The following is a 22,729-nucleotide window of genomic DNA, read 5'->3' as shown; positions in this document are numbered from 1 at the left end:
ACATTTCCTTTCAAAGAAGAAAACTCGAACAAAATTCACTTGGTCATCGTTTGCTTATCAGTGTCTTCTTTATCTTTAAAAGTTGAAATTACTATCATAAAATTCTTTCTTAATCAAATTGTTGAATCCACTTCAAAATTTCAGACTGTCTCTTATTTTCTCTCTTTTATAATGATACAAGGAAAACAAATATGGGAAGGCTTTTGCTTGTTTTCGGTTGAAGAAGGAATAACATTAACTAAAAAAATAATATATTTCCTTTTTTATTTATACTTTAATTAATGTGCACGAACTAAACGATCTCAATAGTTAAGATATTATTGTTATCTCTTGAGTTTGAGTTTGTGCGCTACGGGTGTATGAGCATTCATTGTTAAATGATTTGAGTTATAAAATATGACTTGAATAACTTGAAATTTTTATTAATTAGTGAATTAATTTTCAAGTTCGAGTTGAACCCCTCAACTCTCCTTGATATTTGTACATCGTATATGAAAAATGTGAAGAAATATATATATATGCATATCATATATGATTATAAAAAAGTCTTTTAAATTAGAATCAATGAGCACATTAACATTATAAATATTTACAAATTTAGGGTAAATTACACATTTAGTACCTAAACTATCAGCTTTAGTCCATTTTAGTATCTAGACTTTCAATTTTTTAAAAACAATACCTAAAGTTAGCTTTAAAAGATAATTCACCATAGTGATAAAATTTTCATCTTTAAGATGATAAATTTCCTCATCTTTCATGTGATAGATTAGTTCCTCGAAAGAAATGTCTAACTTCTGCTTTAGAAAACTTTTGTAGTAAGATCATGATTTGGAAAATTTTCCAATTAGTACATTTTCTTGGAGGATGTCATACATTTTTATTCCTTCAATTGTGATATCATAGATTAACTTTTCTTATGTGCTCCCTTAGTTTATGACTGATTTATCATCAGTCATATTGAACTTCAGACATTCTCAAAATTTTCTACTTCTTCTCAAAGTATCTCAAATAGATTCTTTTTAGAATTAGATGGGTGGGAGCAGTGGATTGTGCAAAAGAGGTGATTAAGATCAGATTGAAGTCAAATTTATGGTGGACCTGAACTAACTCGCTCTAAGATAGTTACAATAATATCCTTATATATAATAGATTTTAGGGTTTTTTATAATATTCTAATTCTTTCTTTGTTTTATTCGTCGTTCTTTCTTTTTTCGTAACGCCGCCGCTTCATTCTCTTTTTTGTGTCTTTTTCTTCTTTTACGTTTTCTTTCTTTCTTCCGTGATAAGTTTCAGACATGATGCACTAGGTTTCACATAAACGATATTGAATGACCAGATTCAACATTTGTTATCAACGAGGAATATTTTAAATTAAAAAAAGTCAAAATATTTAAAATCCTCAACATAGATTCCTTTTTTATTTTTTTACCAAATTGATTTTTCAGTTTGGATCTAAAATCTTTAGCCTTTAATCATTTGTAAATATTTCCGTTGGTTACTTTAATCTTCAGCTAGATTTGGATTTGGAAGTAAAGTTTACAAGATCTATTAGTTTGGTATTTGATTTAGATTTGATGAGAACAAGTTTATTCGGTCCGAGTGAAGTAAGAATATGAATACATATTCAACTCGAACACCAAAAACACAAGAGAGAGAAAACATTTCTTTCATTTATTCATCACAACAGAAATCTAAAACAGCAACATATGCAAGGAAACTCATCAGTCTAACAAAGATACACATATAGTAGAGATGGATACTGTATGTCCTGATGATCACGACTTTGAGACTGACGAGGCATTGGGATTGTTGGTGGGAGCTCCTTGAGGGTTTGGCATTAGCTAGGGTTCTTTTCGAAAAAGAAATGTCAAACCCCAACTTCACTCTCATCCCCCACCCTCTCAATATCTGGAGGTTTTCAAAACTGATTGCCTCATCCCTTCGTGTAGTTGTGAGCCACGTAGTTGCCATTCCTGGCTGACTTGGGTAAGGATCGCTTCGTTTTTTAAATTAATGATAAGAATACAAACCTACTATTTCCTGATAATTATTAAATATTTGAGTAGTATTGTTGGAATAAAAATGTAAAATAAATAACATTGAATATATTTCTACAAATTACTTGTATTTTAAATATACAAACATACTCAACTTTGATTATCTTATATGTAAAATATTCATTTCATATATTGACATGAAAGATAATGTTTTCTTAAAGCAATGTATCAAATTAAAATATGGATATGATGAGCTATAATAATCTCCCTAAGCCTTTTAAAACCATTGTTTATGTCTTTGAAACCCCTCAAACCTATTTCATGTGTTCCAACTAAGTTTCCAAGGTTACAATGATATGGTTCAATTTACTATTTCAATTCTTTAGTTACTGTACAATTCAAATAAATACGAAAGTTTGATACGCATACTTAGGTAAGGATAATTCTAACAACACGCTCAATATAAGCAAAGTAGCTTTTCCGAATCACAGCTTATACTTTTACGGTGTCGGATCAACCTAGAGACAATGTATATAATATTGTTACACGGACATATACATAATTTTATTTTAGGGGATAAACTTATAAAATTTCATGAAAGCAAAAATATTTTTTTAATAGAAAATACATAAAAAAAATCTATTAATTTTTTTAGAGAAAATAACTATCGTTCCTATCGGACCATCCCGGATTGTTGAGATCATCATTTCGCATAGGAGTTGAGACTCTATCCAAGTTTTTTTTGGCCTAATACCTCAAGCGAGTTAATTATTTAGGGTATGAGGTCAACATGGATTTTATTTTAGAAACTATGTGGGCTCAATATCCAATTTAGTGCATCTTGATCCAAGTCCATTTTAGCTCAATACCTTAAATAATTAACCCGTTTAAGGTTTTAGGGGGAAAAACCCTATCGATTCAATTTTGAACTCAAACAGGCCTTTTGTTTCGATCAATAAGCTCAATTGTTTTATCCATGGAGTCCAAACCTAATATCCAATTTATTGCGTCTTGGTTCAAGTCCATTCTAGAGTGCACATTGGTTAGGTCGTGTGGGTGGGTTACATCATATGAGTCGTAGGATTGGGAGTTTACTTATATAGGGCTCTGCAATGGCCCATGAACAACAAAGGATCCAATCCAACACCAAAAATCCTTACTTTCTTCTTGAGAGATGCAAATTCTTTTCTTTTTACCACCCAAAGCTCCCTCTGTATCGATTCGTGAAGAGAGCGGGTTTTGTCTTGACTTCATCGATTATGCAGATACCCAGATGTCCAAACTTGTTGCTACTCAAGAATTCATTGCTTCTAGCTTTGTCACCATCAAAACCAACCACTACAATTGCTGCTGCCCTCGTTGCTTCGTTTCATTCTACGCCTGTTACCTGTGAAAAATGGAAGAGCAAATGGAATTTTGTCAGTTCAATTTTCTTTCCTTTTTCTGCGGTTTATACAAAAATAAATATTCTCATCTGCTTAGTGCTGTCTGTGGGTGAGTTTGAATAGCTTTAAATAGGATTTTTGAAATTTCAAGTTCTTGAATAGCTTTAATTTGTGGCATGACGTCCTTTTCTCTGAATGCTAATGTAAAATAATGTTGTTAGTTTCTGCTATTTTCAACCTCTTGCCCCATATTGGTTGTTCTTGATTCTTATCAAACTAAGTCATCTTCTATGTGAATAAGTATTTCTCCCTTTTTCCCACTCTGGAGCACCATCAATTGCAACCTTTTCTTGTTTTGTTTTGTTTAGGAAGTCGGATAAATTGTATATGCCTTGCATTGATGAGAAAACTTAGCAATTAAACCTATTTTTGCAGGATGAAAGAAGTAAACAACAAACAACTAAGGTATGCAGTTTTTTGGGAGTCTATTTTGTGTAATTAAGTGCATGCATCTTTTAATTATCTTCTTCCTAGTATATCATATATGAATGTCTTTAGATTGGTAATCGTTTCAGAACTTTTAGTAGACTAAATTCCAGGTCAAGTCTGTATGCTCGAGCTATACTATCCATTTCTAGATCTTTTCTTCAACCTCAATTGCCGAAACAGTTATCTTATATTTGGACCAGGAACATTCCTAGCAATCTTTAATGCAATAAACACCTTGTACATCTCAGGACAGGAATCGCCATGATTTATTTGAATGTTCATGTTGACCAGATGATGGACCTCATCTTCTAATGGCTTATTACTTTGCTATTTGTTAATTTCATACTACCTAAGTAGCTTTGTTATGAACTCTTTTGTCATCTTCTGGCAGTTTCCTTCCTACTTTATTTGTTCTTTCTTTTTTAAGAAAAGAAAAAGAGAGAAGCTCTCTGATATTTCAAACATTATTGCAGAACTACATAAGATATACAGTACATCAAAAGCGTGCTGACACAAAGACAGCTCTAAAACATCTTCTCCATAATAGCGGTTGCTCAAAGGTTTCATTCCAGGTAAACATTTCTGGACTCCTGCTTGATGTAGAACCCTGTTCTTATTCAAGATTTGAACTTCAGTCTTCCTGATGTATTGTTTATATTATAGTTATTATGTGTAGTTAGATTGTGATATAATTATTGTTGGTTTTATGCATTTTTGTTTAGAGCTGTCAAAACTTAACCCTAACCTGTAAACCTTCCCAGTTACTGGAATCTGAAGTTGACCTAACTTGATTTGACCATAGAAGTCAACAATCCAAATGAACCTAAAATAGCCTGATTCAGAGATGATTTTGACCTGAATGAACTAAAATTGTAACCTGCATTAAACTGATTTTACTTTAAAATTAAACAATTTGAACCCCAGACAACCTAAGCCTGAACTGAGCGGAACTCGATTTTCTTCCCTAACTGAAGTTACGTGACTCAAACCAAACCCGACTCTCCCGTTTGACACCTATAGTTTTACTCCAATTTTATTTGCTTATTCTAATCTATTAAGGAGTTTTTCAAATATTTTGGAAATAATGGACCAATGATTCAATTTTGGAAATATTTTGACACCTATAGTTTTACTCCAATTTTAGGTGCAAGCCTTGGAATTAGTTTTAGTGTCTTCGTTATTGGCATTTCTGTCATTTATATTTTAATAAAAATTCTTAAGTTTATGGTTCATAGAATATTCCCATAAAGTGTGCATCTAGTGTTGAGGTATAGTAGAAGCTTTTGATTTAAGTTAGGCCTTTGAAAAACTGAGGTTGCAGTTGTTTTTGTGATGAGTGATGGTAAGTTGAATTTTCTTAAAATTCAATGGACTTAATAAGCATGTAAAGCTTGAATTTTTTTTATTTACCAAGAAACGTTTGACTCAAACGTACATAAAGCCAGACTTTTATTTATTTACCTGGAAACCATTGGACTCAAATGATGTATATAAAACCTGAATGCCTTGTATCTTCTGTGTTACAGTGTACCAAAAGATTGAGCTTACATTTTTCATTAGTACCTGAAATTATAATATAAGTTATGCCTTTGTCTTTTATCCAGGATGAAGTTCCAAAATGGAAATTTGAGGGGACAGAAGGCCAGGATTCAGATGGTTCTGATAAGAAGCGGCGGTCAAGGTTTTCTGGACAACATGTTCAGAAATCTAACCACAAAAAAAGTTAAAAGTGAGCTTCCTTCTTTTATTGTTTCTCGAAATGAAACTTGAAAAAATGCCTCCTTTATGGGAGAATTTGCTTCTGCATTTGAAAACTTTATTGTCCTTGGTTACATGGCCCAGGAAAGTTAAAAAAGAGAGAGTTTCTCTGAGGAATTTGATCATCCTGAGAGAATCTTCCAATCTAAATTTGGGAACAAATGGTATACTTGGTCTTCTGGGGAAGGTCATTCTTTCAAGAATCCAGAATCTGGATTTGAGTGGCGAGAAAAATCAGGCTGGACAAATCAAAGAACGAGAGGGTGGGAGGGTGCTAGTGATGCCGAGTCTGATGAGGATGATGAGCCATATTCTGTAGGATCATGTTCTGATAGAGAAATCCTTGGTTTGCCTCAAACAGGCCCCTTAAAGATTGAAGATGTTAAGAACGCGTATGAACTCGATATTTGAGAGGCCTGTCATCTTGAAGATTAAACATTACGTATTTATGTTTCCCACTTATTCCAGTTCTTTTTCATGCATGTATTCTAAAGTCATTAAAATTGTCGTTGCAGCTTCCGCATATCAGCTTTGAAGTGGCATCCTGATAAGCATCAAGGTCCTTTGCAGGTAGGTTAGAATTTCCAAAAAAGAAAATTATTGGCTGCTCATCCAAATCCAAACAATTTTTTTATGGATTTTAATCTATGGTTTTATCATATACATTTTTTTGGGTCTGTCATTGTGTGTGAATTTGTACTTAATTTAGTGGAGCTGTATGCAGGAGATGGGCGAAGAGAAATTTAAGCAGTGCGTGGATGCATACAAATCACTATGCCATGCTCTATCCTAAGTCATGAGGTTTGTGGTGTTCTCTGATGCCGAGTGGTCTCAGAGAAGGATAGGCTAAGAAGAGGTTCATGATTAATTTATTTCTTCTTCAGAGAAGGATAGGCTAAGAAGAGGTGTATATCTTAATTTGTATGGTTTCTTGATTAACTTTCTTGCTTAGAAAAAAGAAGATTTTCTTTACCGTGTAATGTATGAAGATAGAGGGAAAATAATAACCACAAGAGGCTAATCTCAACAAATCAATAGTTATTGATATGGGAAGACTGTTCGATATTTTGAGTGATTAAAAGTTTTTTCTATATCTAAAATAACAAATATCATGAATTTTGATTGAATGTACTATTCGATACATAGGATGCAAGATGATAATGTTAGGTTATCCTGATAATCTAAGTTTATTCTTGTCATATCTACTTGGAGGGTATCCATCAATTGTCTTGTTTCTAGGTTTAGCTTTATTAGTAAACCATTGTATTCATGTTTTTACAAAGTCATCTCATTTAATTTGGACGGAGTTCCGTGTCTTTTAATAAAGTGAAGTACTCCAGTTTAGGTTGTTTATGGTTGAACGGACGAAGCCATCCCTAAATGACTAGTAGAGACCGCTTTATGTTCTCTCTTTAACACTGGAGAGTTTTAAAAGCATCTCATGTTTGAACAAACAAAGACATCTCAAATTATAAGTTGTTTTGTTGTTGTTGGTATGACTAGGTACTTGATTTTTTTTTATTTAAATTAACACTTAAACTTAGGTTTTTTCAATTCAAATTGATTTTAAAAAGTGAATACTAAAAAGTCAAATTCATGTACTAATTGTTTTTTTTAAATAGGCACCAAAATAAACTTTAAAGCTAAGTGCAAGTATCTAATTGGAAAAAAAAACTTTTAAGTTTCAAACTGAACTTTAAAAACAAGCTTAGGTAGCAAATCATAGATTTACCCTAAACACAAACCTATAAATTAACTAAAGAGAAAATCGCCTCAGTGACCAAAAATGCCTTATAATATACGATTTTAATCAACTTTTTTTGGATTTGCCAAAATGACCAACAAAATCGCAACACGAAATAAAAATCGCAACGCGATCCCCAGAATCGCAAATCAGTTTCCAAAATCGCAACGCGATTCTTGAAAATCGCAATGCGATAGTACAAATTCGCATTGCGATTTTCCAGAATCGCAACGCGAATATGAAAATCGCAACGCGAACACATAAATCGCAACGCGTATCTGTAAATCGCAACGTGTATCCGTAAATCGCAACGCGTATCCGTAAATCGCTGCAAAATGATGTTTGGTTAAGTACCTAGAATTCAATAATTTGCTGTTTGTAGGTTTTAGATGTGTAGAAAGTGTTGTTTGAGCAATTGTTTGATTTCTGCAGGTTAATCTCAGAAGTGAACTGCGTGAAAATGATGTATGACTGCAAAAGTTGATTCAATAGTTTAATTGATTGTTTTTTGATTGTTTAATTGATTTGTAAAAGTTGATTCAATAGTAGATGATTGGAAATAAGAATTATTGCTTATTTTTTGATTGTTTAATTGATTTGTAAAAGATGATTTGTAAAAGTTGATTTGTGTAATTGATGCGAACATAATTCTTATTTGTGCTTGTTTAATTGATTGAAATGTAATGGTTGATTTTGTTGATTTCAATCTGCATTATGTTGAAGGCAAAAATGACTATCGCAATGCGGAAATGAAAATCGCAATGCGAAATGAAAATCGCAACGAGAGAATCACAATGCGAAATGAAAATCGCAATGCGGAAATGAAAATCGCAACGAGAGAATCGCAATGCGATTTTCATTTCGCATTGCGATTTTCATTTCCGCATTGCGATTCTCTCGTTGCGATTTTCATTTCGCATTGCGATTTTCATTTCGCATTGCGATTTTCATTTCCGCATTGCGATTTTCATGTTGGGATTTTCATTTCGCATTGCGATTCTCTCGTTGCGATTGTAATTTCCGTGTTGCGATAGTCAAATGCATGCCTAATAAGTGATAACAACTGAATAACAAGAGTTGGTTAAGTCAAAATGGTTGGCCTGAGTCATTAATTCAACTGAAAATGTTAAAAGTTCACACATAAAATCCACATAATACAACGTTTGCATTTAAAAATCACCTAAGTTAACAGTCCCAAAAGGTGAAGCCAGTTGTGATTGGGATTTTAAAGATGATTGCCTTTTGCTTGACACCATATGAGCTTTGGATTTTGATGAGGATCCATATTTTGGTAGAGGAAAAGATGATTGTGATGGCACTGGTGATCCACATGTCAACCTTGTATGACCACTTTCCTTGCACCGACTACATGTCGATCTCTTCTTCTCTTCACCCTTAGACGGTATACGATCGTGACTTTTTGGTCGGCCAGGTAGCCTTCTGTCCATGGCTGGTGGCAAAACTGTTTGTAAGTCATCTGGTATGTCCCACTCAGAAGGATGTGGAATAGGGTAGACAATCTCGGCATAAGTCTGTCGATAAACTTCTGTAGTTGATTACTACCCGCTACTGACCCAACAATACTACTTCTAGGTTCAACAACATACAATGTAACATCATCTTGTGAAACACGTAGCATTAGAGTTTCATAAGTTAACTTTTGTAAAGACAATTTTAGTTGAAGATTCATGGGTAAAGGCATATATTGTAAAACACCATGAACATTATCCCATGACCCTCCAAAACACATATCTATCCAAACATGATCAACATTAGATGATTTCATGGTTGTAAATTAATTTACTAAACAGACGAGCTGCGAAACTAAAACCTGTTGCCGGATTGGGAAGGATGTCGTTGGATATAGGAACGGATGTCGCCGGAGAGAGTGATAGATGGAGATGGAATGAGTTGCGATTTAGGGATTTAGTTTATGATTTGCTGCTGTTGCGTAGTTATATACCCAAAATTTCAGTGTTGTGATTTACAGATTCTCGTTGCGATTTACGGATTATCGTTGCGATTTACAGATTCTCGTTGCGATTTACGGATTATCGTTGCGATTTACGGATACGCGTTGCGATTTACGGATACGCATTGCGATTTACGGATACGCGTTGCTATTTACGGATACACGTTGCGATTTATGTGTTCGCGTTGCGATTTTCATATTCGCGTTGCGATTCTGGAAAATCGCAATGCGAATTTGTACTATCGCATTGCGATTTTCAAGAATCGCGTTGCGATTTTGGAAACTGATTTGCGATTCTGGGGATCGCGTTGCGATTTTGTTGGTCATTTTGGCAAATCCAAAAAAAGTTGATTAAAATCATATATTATAAGGCATTTTTGGTCACTGAGGCGATTTTCTCTTAACTAAATGGATAAAGAGATCTGATCCCATCCCAGCTCAACTGGAACTATATACCCCCCATGAATGTGGGCTTCATTTTATTACCAAAGCTCAAAGGAAACAAACCTGGTTTGCTCCAATGTCTCATGCATTCATTTCCAACAAGCTTATCCACACCTCAACCCATCCTCCCCACTTGTTTCCTCGGCTATCCACATCCAAACAAAACATCAAACCTCACACCCTCATCTCAAACATACATCCAATGGTTACGACCAATAGATTCAGCCCCGGTTTTATCACCAAAGTCGCCGATAACAACGCTGGCTTAGTCGGCGAAGATACGCTTTCCCACCTCAAATCTCAACTCTTACAGCAACTCCAAGGTATAACCACGGCCACTTTCATCCCATTCTTTTTTAGCTTAGAATATTGAAAGTGGGTTGTTTTCTTTTGTGTATGTATTCCAAGGAATCAATAGAGGGATTTTCGGAGTAGCATCTTCTAAGAAATCTGATATTGAAGCACTGGTGAAGCTGCTTGAATCCCAGAATCCAACTCCGGATCCTACCCTGAATCTAGAAAAGGTGGAATCATATTTCTTTTTGTGGGAATAAACTGAAGGGTATGTAGTTACAGTTTTGTTTCTATAAATGGAATGAAGGTAGGTGGTTGCTGGAAGCTTGTTTACAGTTCTATTACAATCTTGGGTTCAAAGAGAACAATGCTTGGGTTGAGGGATTTCATCACCCTGGGAGAGTTTTTCCAGACCATTGATATTCAAAAGGTATTACTTGAGAAATTTCAGGTGTATTGTGTTTGTGTATATGAAACTGTGTTTGTAATGGGATTCGGGTTTTACTAACTTTTAGCATTTGGTGATGGGAAAATGGAGAGCAAAGCAGTTAACGTGATAAAATTCAATGCCAGAGGGTTGAAATTGTTGAATGGGAAGCTCACAATCGAAGCTTCCTTCGAGATTGCATCCAAATCCTTTCTTTCTTTCTTTCATGAATGCCACAAAATACAAAAAACCATGATCATGATGTTCTTGTTTGGAATTCTGCAGAGAGTGGATATACGTTATGATAATTCAACCATCACTCCTGATCAGGTAAGCTGAGGATATTTATTACACCAAGTGATGTAACATAGTTGATCCTAACTTGAAGCTTTGATTTGTTTGAGAAACCATAGCTGATGAACGTGTTTCCAAAAAATTACGATCTGCTGCTTGGAATCTTCAATCCAGAGGGGTGGCTGGAGATAACGTATCCTTCTACCTAGTGCAGTTCATTAATATTGTAAAACTTGAGAGAGGTGGTTGTTCCTTGAGTTTGAAACTGCAGATATGTAGATGATACGATGAGGATAGGAAGAGATGACAAAGGGAACCTCTTCATTTTACAAAGATCTGAACAAGACAGTCTAGCTCTACACATCAATTTCTGATTTTATGTAGCATCCCATCTATATACATAAGCATCAATGCAGTTGAAGTTGTTGATCTCTAGACTTCAGCTTTCCCAAGGAACATCGCTTGCTGATGATGGCTTAAGTTTCCAATAGCATCATCATCGACTTTGTTAGCCTTTGATTTTGTTGGAGTTTCTCATCTGATCGTGATTGTTGATTAATTAATCTTTTGATTCATTTTCCTAGGAAAAATTACTCTTGTTGTTCTCATTATACAAATGATATTACTAATTTGGTTACAAACAGGTTATTATTTCTCTAAAAGTTACAATTTATTCCATGAACTAAAATAGGCAAAAACGTATCAAAGGTCAAAAAAATCAATATAGTCCTCAAACATGACAGATGGATTATAATATCAGTATCGTAAACTGTTACGTTAGTATTGTAACAATCAACGACAAAAAACATTGATTAAATGTCACATTTAGTTTGTTTTATGAGTTGGAAGATTACATTAAGAAAAAAAATATGATGGTTACATTTTTTTTTCAAAAGTACAGGGACTCTTAACCATTAAAATATTATCACGTTAAAATTGAAACAAAAATATCTATATAATTTTAGTTCCAAAATTTATATATTCTATCATTTTGCCCCGAACTTTAATATTTGACGGATAGCAATGTTCAATTTTAATACAAGTTCAAATACTAATATTCAAATGGTTTGCAGATAAAAAGTAGATTAAAAAACTTTGATAAATTTATAAATTTGAATTCAAATAATTCAAAATTTACAGATATTCTGACCCATTACCATTTCTATATTCAACCATACAATACACTTACAATGTGGAACATGCTGTCATTAAATAACTGTCACTCAGGCCTGGCATACCCATCTTTCAATCATTGGCTTCAATGTCCATAACAATAATTAATCACAACTAAGCTGACATAATTCTCATTCTAACGCATGCATTAAAACAAACCACGTTCTTCACAATTAGGAGAAAAAGGTTCACATCAAGACTTCAAAACCGAGTTCAAATATAATTTCTGCATCAACTTTTAATTTTGTTCATACAACAGCTATTAACATTAATGTTCTAAATTTTAATTTGAATATGAAAATTTGAGAAAATATAATAAAGAAGCATCACACTCACTCTCCGGCTACAAACATGGTTGAAAGATGCATTGAAAAGATGAAAAGAAAGCACCAATTGTCCTGCCCACCACCACCCCCAGAAGGCCATCATCTCTATCACAGTGACACCAGCGGGATTCACAAGTCATAACAGACAAACGGCTTACATCCATTTCCCCACATAAACCAGACTTTGAGCTCACTTGACACAGGACACGAGAAACCAACTAAACATTAAATGTAACTCACCGTCAAATCACTTGCAGACAACTTAGAAGCACTTCCTGTTGACAATGGATGGACCAGACTCATCATACTCGCCCTTGGAAATCCACATCTGATGCAACAGGTAAAGGAAGAATGTCAGTCTTGGACAGCCAACTTACAGGAAAAGGAAAGCATGAACCAAATATGAGCAAAAATATTTCACCTGCTGGAAGGTGCTGAGTGATGCCAAGATAGATCCTCCAATCCAAACACTGTACTTCCTCTCTGGTGGAGCAACAACCTTGATCTTCATGCTGCTTGGAACAAGGGCAGTGATCTCCTTGCTCATACGGTCTGCAATACCTGGGAACATAGTCGAGCCGCCGCTAAGCACAATGTTGCCATAGAGATCCTTCCTGATATCCACATCACACATCATGATGGAGTTGTAGGTAGTTTCATGGATTCCAGCAGCTTCCATCCCGATGAGAGATGGCTGGAAGTGGACTTCAGGACAGCGAAACCTCTCAGCTCCGATAGTAATGACTTGTCCATCAGGCAACTCATAGTTCTTCTCAACAGAAGAGCTGCTCTTGGCAGTTTCCAGTTCCTGCTCGTAGTCCAGGGCCATATATGCAAGCTTCTCCTTCATGTCACGGACAATTTCCCGTTCAGCAGTGGTGGTGAACATGTAACCTCTCTCAGTAAGAATCTTCATCCATGCATCGGTAAGATCACGGCCATCAAGGTCTAGACGGAGGATGGCATGAGGAAGGGCATACCCCTCATAGATTGGCACAGTGTGAGAAACACCATCACCAGAATCCAGCACATTACCTGTTCCAAGGTCTCAGCTTGATTATTGAATAATCAATAAAAAAAAAGTGTGAAACTCAGTAAGGTCTCTATTTGAACAACCCGTTGTACGACCACTGGCATACAATGAGAACAGCCTGGATAGCAACATACATGGCAGGTACATTGAAGGTCTCAAACATGATCTGAATCATCTTTTCTCTATTGGCTTTGGGATTGAGAGGTGCCTCCGTGAGAAGCAGGATGCTCCTCAGGAGCAACAAGCTCATTGTAGAATGTATGATGCCAGATCTTTTCCATATCATCCCATTTGCTGACAATACCATGCTCAATGGGATATTTCAAAGTAATAATACCTCTTTTAGATTGTGCTTCATCTCCTACATAGGCATCTGACCCATCCCAACCATGACCCCAATGTGTCGGGGTGGACCGACAATACTGGGAAAAACTGCCCTGGGAGCATCATCACCAGCAAAACCAGCCTGCGTGATAAACATAGTCATATCAACCACAACAAAGTAGCAGAATCTCCATAATGAAATAGGCAATAACGGAGAACACAACTCAGGTCTATGAATCAACTAACCTTCACCATTCCGGTTCCATTGTCACAGACGAGGGGTTGAATATCCTCAGTATCGGCCATCTTTTGCAATACTACAAAAATAACTGAGATAGTGAGTATAACAAAATAATTTGTCAACCGGGAATCTAAGGCCCTTCAAATAATCTAAACAATTAAAAATTAAAGTCTTCGGCAAATCAAGTCATGTTTTCTCTTTTAAAAAAGAGCCAGAAACGCTTACGCCAGCATTCATCTCTTCAAATACAGAAAATACACCGTAGTTGCGCAACCAAGTACAATCAATTCAAATGGTAGGCAACATTCATTTCAGGAGCATATAAGCGAGCTATACTCTATGACTCGATGAACAACATATTGAAACAAAGATCAAGATTAGAGGCTTTTCTTACGCTAAAGCTTTGGAGAAGCATTAAATTCACACAATAAAAGCATTAATCTATAATAAAGAACAAATAGGAAGATCAATTTCAAAATAAAGTAAAAAAAAGTTCTCACAAGAACTATAGAAAGCAGATCAAGGCATCAAGCTAACTAGAAAAGTAAAAATCCAGATCCAAAGAGAAGCAGATTAAGCTAACTCGAAGTCTATAAAAACCTTTAGAATTCTAGATCTCAATTCCACCATCGTGAAAACATCAGAATCTACAGATCAGTGTACTTGAAAGTAAAATGAAAGGAAAGATAGCAGATTTATCTGGATAAGAAAAGAATGAGGATGTTCCGAGAAGAAGAAGAAGGAGCAACTAAACGACGACGCTTTTATATTTTTTTTTCTCTCTGCTTCCTGCTGAAGTGGTAGTGCAGACCCAAATGTAGAGAGGGATTGAAAAGAAAGGAAGGCGATATTATCTACCACATGAGTAGAGTGGCGAATGCGTCATTCGATTGTCATTTGTTTGTCGAATCGATTGATTTTTAATTTGGATCAACCTTTAGATAATGTCAATTCTGGTTGAATTGGTTATAAGTTTAATCAAGTATATATAAAATTATTAATATATTCTCAAAAAAAAATGTCTTCTTGTTTGTTAATCTCTTCATTTAATTTTAATTTTAATTCTCAATCGTTCAATATTTTGAATTAAATCATCATTTAGAGATGATAAATCGATAATTTGACACAAATACGATACTATAATGTGTGTTAGAGTTTATTATCAAAATTTTATATTGATCTTGTATGAAAAATTTATCTATTTGATAAAGAAATAATATTTTTATTAAAAAAATATTTTCAATTTTCAATTTAATATTTTTATTAAATTTTAAAAAATATTATATAATTTTATTTGTTAAGTTTTAGACGTAATATAAATAAACTATATATTATTTTTATTACAAATCTAATATTATTTCATTTTTTTAATTATTTTCTATTAATTTTATTATAAATATATTATTTCATTTGTTTTAATTGTTTTCTATTAATTTTATTATAAATCTAATATTTTTATTACAAGTAAGATAAGTAAACTTTATTTGTTACCGTTTTCAATCTTACAATAAGATTATTACTTTTATAATCTCTTATGTAATAACATAAAACATAAGTAAAGTTTCTATTATTTTTATTATAAATCTAATATTTTTATTAGGTTTAGGGGGTCATCTTTGTCCTTGTAATAGATCAAATTTATCATTTTTGTCCCAGTCATATTTCGCATCAATTTAGGCCTCAAAGTTGTTTAAATGCGTCAGTTTATATCTAACTCTAACTTAAAACTCTAAATTATAAATCTCGAATTTGAGTTTAGGGTCTAGAGGTTATGTGATTATATTTTACGATTTAAGGTTTTAAGTTAAGCACAGTGTATAGAATGATACAATTGAACAACTTCAAATGTTAAAATGATGTGAAAATATGATAAGGGTGAAAGTGATAAATGAGGTCTACTGTTCAGTTAATCGATCGATGGAATAGACAAAGAGGGGGTGAATTGGCAATAAAAATTTTGGTGGAAGCTTTTGCAGAAAATTGAAAATATTTGCACATCGATTTAGAGTGGTTCTACTTTCTCAACCAAAGTCTACGTCCACTACCTTAGCTATCCACACTAAGGATTTTCCACAAATTCATTAATTTGTCTTTCTTTTGAGGACAAAGAGTAACCTTACAAATCCCTCAAGAATTATACCCCAAATTCTTGATAACACTCTCTCCCAAAGAGAACAATACAAATTTTGCAAACTTACAGGAAAATCCTCACAAGGAAATATGTTTTCACAATTCTAGAACAAAGAAAGAACACTCAAGAATAATACAATTGAGCATAACAAGTGTTCTTGAAAGCAAAAATGAATATTGAATGAAATAGGCTTGAAAATGCTCAAACTTGAGGTTTGATATTTTCTTTGATTCTCTCTTGATTCTTGATAATTGTTGTTTTTATCAATGGCTTCTAAGCTTGTTTAAATACTCCTTGGATCATTTCTGAACGTTGGGGATCATTAGTGGATTTAATATAGCTGTATGTGTGAAAACAATTAATAAAATCAGTTGGGAACGCGTGTGCATCGATGCATAGTCAAGGTGAATCGGTGCATCAAGTGTAAAATTCAAATATTTTGACCGTTGGTTGTCTAAGTGCATCGGTGCACAAATATGCTTCGATGTTTCAAAATAACCAGGGTGCATCGATGCATGTCTTGTGCATCGGTGCACTAAATGCATTCGATGTTTCAAAATATTCAGGGGTGCATCGATGCATGGCTTGTGCATCAGTGCACTAAATGCATTCGAAATTCAATTAAATTAGGAGTGCATCGATGTATGAAGTAGTGCATCGGTACATCCCTTTGAAAATTGAATTTTTTTGCTAGTTTTGGTTCGAAATACTTTGTGAAAATTGTTTCAAAAATATTTTCAGTATAAAACACAATTTTACACTTTAGTAAGGATTGAAATTAAACTTTGAAAGACTTGGAGTAATATTTTGATATTCGAATAATTGTATTTAATATACTTAGAAAATTATTTGAAAAATCTTAAAATTCATTTATCTTAGTTTGTTATATCGAAACATCAAAATGTTTTCAACAATCTCCCCCTTTTTTATATAACAAAATATTGAGAAAATTTAAGATTTTCTATGAAAATTATTTGTGAAATCAATTTTGAAATTACTCCCCCTTACTATAAAACATCTTCTCCCCTTTTTGTTAAATAAAAAAGACTCTATTAAAACTATTTTAAAGAAAATTTTTGTTTTGAAACATAGTCAATTAATACTTATAAATATAGCTGAAGCTGTTAAGATCACAATCAAGATAAAGGTTAGCCATTAGTTTCAGAATTCAATATTCATAATGTGAAATGGTAAAATTGGTCATAATGCAACTAATATATAAATGATGCAAAAATAATAAACATTAAGCTTAAATTGAAAATTCAAACCAAACCAAATATATAATAAGTTCAAACATCCAATCATCCAAAATAAAACAATCCAAAAAATCAAAATGTTTATCAATCCAAGTTCTAAATTCAATCAAAGGAAACTAAAGCAAGATAGGTCTAGTCAACCAAAGGAGGTCGGGAGGAGGATGAGGATAACGTGCTCACATCTCGAGTGTGAGCGCATCTAAACGTTCGTTCATCTCCCATTGTTGAGCTCCCATAGCCGTGAGATGAGACTCAATGGATGCAAACCTTAGATCAAATATTTCCATAAATGATCGAAAGTAAGGAGGTATTTGATCCTCTTACTAAGCTTATTCTCCATGTTGTATTGGCTCATCATCAGATACGACATCGTCAATATCTTGCATTAGTTGTTGAAACTCGGGATAATCATCTGCAGTCGGTGCCGGAAGAGGTAGAGCACGAGAAGAGCTAGGTGTTGGAGGAGCTCGTAAAGAACTAGCTCTCGGTGTTTGCTTAGTGGGTCTATATTCCCATTGACTCGTTACCTTATCTTGTTTCCATCCGGCTTTCTTTAAGGAAGCTAGGTTGATTTGGTTTTGGAGAGGCATGGGAATGTCAACGAAGACCTTAAGCCCTAACTTGATAAAAAGATTAGAAAAAAGACAACCGTAAACTAAGGTTTCTACATTTTTGGAATGAATGACGTTTACAGTATCGACAAGCTCACCAAAGATAATTTGTGGCAAATTAATTTTCTTATTATGTTGGATACAATGTATCCACCATAAATCTATGACTCTAAGTGTAACATCCCAAATCAGAGTTAGTGACTAAAAAGTAATTTTTGGAAACTTGTTCTCGATTTGAAACAAGTTAAAAGTTCAAGGATTTAAATGGAAAATTTCAGTGTATATTAAATGGTAATTATGGAAATTTTGAAGGGTATAATAGGAATTGCATAAGAAAGATTTTATTCCTCCTTTATATAAGAGATGTCACGTGGAAAAAGGGAGAAAAGAAAATAGAAAAGTCTGGAGACTTGGTTCAACCTTCTTCTTCTTCTCTTTCCGTAAGCTCCATAGCAAAGGTAAGTTTAATTTCAACTGGTTAATTCTTGAGTTTTAAGCTTAGTTTTGATTCTTGGGGTGATAAGAAAGATTATTTAGAGATTAAAGCATGTTGAAACTTCAAAATGGATGAGTTATGAAGGATTAAATATTAAGAGTTTTTAAGTGACTTATTGGAATATAGGGAGTTAGTATATTTTGAAGTTGAATTTGACTTGTCAATGATTGAATTAAGAGATATGATGTGTTAGAAATGGATTTAGAACATGTTGAAAAATTGAGTTTAATTTTTGAATCCCAGAGGTGGATAGGATTTTGAGGTTTAAGATGAGATAAATGGGTATTAATTGGTTTAAGTAAGAGTATGTAAGTTAAGGATATGAAATGGGTTGAATTATGGCAATATTGAGCTAAGTTGCGTGATTTTCGTGCTTAAATTGGAATTCTGGACCAGTGTGCATCGGTACACATTCAATGTAACAACCCGAATTTTTACTAAAAGAATATATTTAATTGAAATTGGAGGTAATTGAGAAAATTGGCGAAATTTTGGGGACTAAATTGAAAGATTTTAAAATTTGGAGCTTGTTTTAGAGTCAAAGAAAATTCAGGGATTAAGCCCTGAATTTACCCAAAATAATTAGGTAAGCTGGGTATTATATGTTATAAGCGTGGGGTGATTTTCTGTTCAGAACAGAAAAATCACGCCCAAATTCCCTTTCCCCTAAGTTAGTTTCCGACCTTGATTCCAGCGCCGTTCGAATTTCGATCGTCGTTTTGAAAACACCGTTGTGTCATCATCGAGCGAGGAACAAACCCTTCAAATTAATTGAAGTGAAACGCTGCCAAACGTTGGGAATTTACAGTCAAAGCATCGATGTTTTTTTTAGCTCTATCGCCGGGAAAATCTTAAATTCACCGCCGATCGTTGCTCCGTTTACAACACCTCCTGAACCATCGTGTTCCTTGTGTCGTTTCGAGTCCACCGGTGTCAACCTTGTTCGCCGTTGACGGCGGCGCGTGAGGAGGTGGAGCAGTCTAAGATTCGACCGAGTTGGAATACGAGCTCTCCGCCGTTCAAAATTTTGAACCGATCGTTGTAATTATCTCGAAATCGCTCAAAATAATTTTTAGAAATTTTTCCGGGAATTTTCCGACACCGTGGAACTGTTCACGCGCCGCACGCGCCGCCGCAGGGAGAGTGAGCTGCTGGAAAACCGGTTTGACCGGTTCGAACCGGTCTGACCCGACCCGACTCGACTGTTGACCCGACCGTTGACCGTTGACCATTGACCGTTGACCGTTGACTTTCTTTGACCAAAACTTAAAATGGCTTTGACCGAGCATTAAATGACCGTTTATCTTTTCCGAGTATACCTATCCTGATAGTTTTCGATGTGCCGAATCCGTTTCTCTGTCCGTTTTGTCAAATTCGAACCCTAAGACCTCCAAATCGATGGTCAAAGTGGTTGACTTTGACTTTGACCAAGAATCTGAATTTTCGGAAAGTCATACTTATGTTTTTCGACGTCCTGATTCCGATTCCGCAATCCGTTTAGCCAAATTCAGACTCGAAATACCCCAAATTGATAGTCAAACTCAGAAAATGCTTATATACTTAAGAATTTTAGCTTTGAACAATTAAGTAAGATTTGGGGCTGATAAATTATTATTATTTGAAGGTACACGAGACTCACCGGATCGTTCAACAGCTCGACCCAGCTCTTCTAGATCAGTTAAACCACGTATACCAGTATTCACCCGTAAGACCCGTAAATTTTATGATTTTAAAGATTTATTTATGCTACCCATAAGTAATATAGTGTTACTACAAAATAGGTTCGAAAACTATAGCAGAGCGTGGTGAAACCAGCAATCAGTAGATCTACTACCGAGGTGTGTTCCCTATTTATTACTGAACAGTTTTATTTGTTTTAATATGTGGTACACTGAATTCTTTGGTTACCGTATTGTTGATGCACCGATTTAATGTGATGATTTATGGATTATGACTATTATCTGATATTTGTTTTGAAATGGTATATGATTACCATGTTTATGGATTTATGGAATTTATAACACGGTGCAATTAAATTTTTGGAATACGAATTTATAAAGTACAGCTCTGATCAAGCTGGAAAATTTTACAGACTTAATGTGACTCTTAGGTAGGCTCTGCGGCCCTGAGATCATTCTCGGGTAGGCCCTGCGGCCCTAAGATGTGTTCTTAGGTAGGCCCCACGGCCCCGAAATCTATCTTGGGTAGGCTCTCATGCCCTAAGATGTTCCCTTAGGGTAACGCTTTTTAAAGAGATTTACTGCAGTATAATTTTATGGGACTTAATGGACTATGATTTGTTTAGTGTACCTATTGTAATTTTATGGAATGTTGGGACACACTGAGCCTAGCTCACTTTCGAAAATGTTTCCCCCTTTCAGATACTGTTGGTTAGATACCCTGGATTGAGCACTTGGAGGATCAACATATCTCTTGAAGTATATCTGATTGTAATGTTTTACTTTGCAAGTTGACTTATTTTGTTAACATGGACCTTATTTTAAAGTATGGGATTTTAATATGATGACATTTTTACTATTACTATTCGGTTTATCGTGATTTGATTTTTAAGATATGTTTTAAATTAATTTATTACTTATTGGTATTATATTTACAAGTTAGGTTTTGATAGTATGATTTATTATAATTTCATGTCATTTATAATGTGATTTTACATTGATTGAATAACGGTTTCGGAAAAATGTCTTAAAGAATCATAATGTGATTTTACATTTATTGGTATCAGAGCTTTTGGTTTTTAAACCTCGGACTGTGTATGAGTCCAAATTGAAAATACGATTTTGAAATATTTACAAAACGAGTTACTAAGGTCATGTCACAAAGTTATTAAATTTGTAACTGTGTTCGAGACTCCAAGTGCTTATCTAACCCTAAGTTTTATCTTCTGTAGCAAACTTGAGATCCACCAAAAATGAGTGCTAGACGTGGTCGTCGAACTAGCCGTGGACGAGGTCGAGTGGCTAGATTTGCAGATCTGATCGATGAGATACAGTAGATCCCCCACCTCCGATAGGTGATCCTGCTCCTTCGACCCCAACGAATATGCCTCCTACCGATGATATTGGCATGACTACACCGATCATAGGAGCGACCGATATTGAGCCAGAATCTACCGGAGTTGCTTTGGACGAGACTTTTGGTAGACAGTTTCTGCAGTTGATACAGGGAGCAGTCAGAGCTGCTGGTGTTGTATCTGAGGTTCCTATTATGCAGACTCTAATTGCTAATGGGGTCAGGACTTTTGGAGGACAGCTTGGAGGAATTCCTACTGAAGCAGAAGATTGGCTACAGGATACAAAAAGACGTATAGATCAGTTGGGTTTGGACTCAACTAAGAGATATTTGGGGGCAGTAGCGATGTTAGATGGCAAAGCCCACACATGGTGGGAGTCAGTGACCGGTAGTGTTCCTACTGATCGTTTGACATGGGATTTCTTCAAGGAGCGCTTTCGGAGTATTTTCTTGGGTGAGTGCTACTTAGTCCAGAGACGACAGTAGTTTCAGGACTTGGTTCAGGGTGACATGACTGTTTCAGAGTATGAGATAGAGTTCTTGAAATTGTTAAAGTATGGAATCAGTCTGGTGCCTACCGAGAGAGATCGATGCCGTAAATTCGCCCTCGGACTCAGATACGAGCTACGTAGGCAGGTGGTAGCCCTTCAAGATGAGATTTTTGATGTGCTGGTAAGCAGAGCCAAGGATGCTGAGGAGATGGAGGCGTTAGCTTCTGGTAGAGAGCGTGTTGATCAGAAGCGATCTAGGAAATCTTTTAGCCCTACTGAATCGTCCGCACAGTCTGGTAAGAGGACTCGTACTTCAGCCCCTCAGAGGAGCAATACACGCTTCAGGCCTATAACATCATCACCTTCAGCTGTTAGTAGAGGTGGTTCTTTGGTTCCGGTTCTAGTGCCTCAGTGTGACTTTTGTGGGAAACGACACAGAGGAGAGTGTTATAGGAAGACCGGAGCATGTTTTCATTGTGGATCTAGTGGACATTTTCGGAGGGATTGTCCTCAGCTAGCTTCGTCTGAGCGGACCGCTACCCAGACTCCTGTGCGTTCTCAGACTACAGTACAGACTCCAAATAGAGATTGTAGCCAAGTAAAGGCTCGTGGTTCAGCGTCCAGGACAGACAATAGAGCCCGACCTCAGCAAAATAGAGGGCCAACAGTTTCTGAGGCTAGACATCCAGCCTTGGTTTATGCCACTAGATATCGTGATGACAGAGATGAGCCTGAGGTTATTGCAGGTACATTTACTATTTATTCCATTCCATACTTTGCACTATTGGACAATGGCTCCACCCACTC

The 22,729-nt window shown here is 35.2% G+C and overlaps 1 protein-coding gene, 1 long non-coding RNA gene and 1 pseudogene across 2 annotated transcripts; 2 read left to right on the top strand and 1 right to left on the bottom strand.

Annotated features, from left to right (window-relative positions):
• Positions 1-3,205: 3,205 nt before the first annotated feature.
• On the top strand, positions 3,206-6,654 carry LOC120209722. The gene is made up of 7 exons (XR_005524431.1): positions 3,206-3,418; positions 3,821-3,850; positions 4,348-4,446; positions 5,479-5,603; positions 5,717-6,024; positions 6,148-6,202; positions 6,357-6,654. It is a non-coding gene; the product is annotated as an uncharacterized LOC120209722 (long non-coding RNA).
• Positions 6,655-9,816: 3,162 nt separating this feature from the next.
• LOC120209721 (fibrillin protein 5 homolog) lies at positions 9,817-11,348 on the top strand. The gene is made up of 6 exons (XM_039208650.1): positions 9,817-10,115; positions 10,201-10,316; positions 10,394-10,516; positions 10,799-10,843; positions 10,927-11,000; positions 11,079-11,348. Exons 1-6 carry the CDS (start codon positions 9,869-9,871, stop codon positions 11,179-11,181), a joined length of 708 nt encoding a protein of 235 aa, XP_039064581.1. The 5' UTR covers positions 9,817-9,868; the 3' UTR covers positions 11,182-11,348.
• A 1,150-nt stretch (positions 11,349-12,498) lies between these two features.
• LOC120209719 lies at positions 12,499-14,705 on the bottom strand (annotated as a pseudogene).
• Positions 14,706-22,729: the final 8,024 nt, after the last annotated feature.

The sequence above is a fragment of the Hibiscus syriacus genome, unplaced genomic scaffold (genome assembly GCF_006381635.1).
Source record: "Hibiscus syriacus cultivar Baekdansim isolate YM2019G1 unplaced genomic scaffold, ASM638163v2 tig00019914_pilon, whole genome shotgun sequence".
Lineage (NCBI taxonomy): Eukaryota > Viridiplantae > Streptophyta > Magnoliopsida > Malvales > Malvaceae > Hibiscus > Hibiscus syriacus.
The sequence above is the reverse complement of the archived record's forward strand: the minus strand, read 5'-3'. Positions and strand labels throughout refer to the sequence as shown.

Excerpts from the sequence above, each read along its gene's own strand:
- LOC120209721 (XM_039208650.1), top strand. The coding sequence starts at position 9,869 with ATGTCTCATGCATTCATTTCCAACAAGCTTATCCACACCTCAACCCAT. Across the intron at positions 10,116-10,200 it reads ACTCTTACAGCAACTCCAAG|GAATCAATAGAGGGATTTTC; the intron begins GTATAACCACGG and ends ATGTATTCCAAG. Across the intron at positions 11,001-11,078 it reads GAGGGGTGGCTGGAGATAAC|ATATGTAGATGATACGATGA; the intron begins GTATCCTTCTAC and ends TTGAAACTGCAG.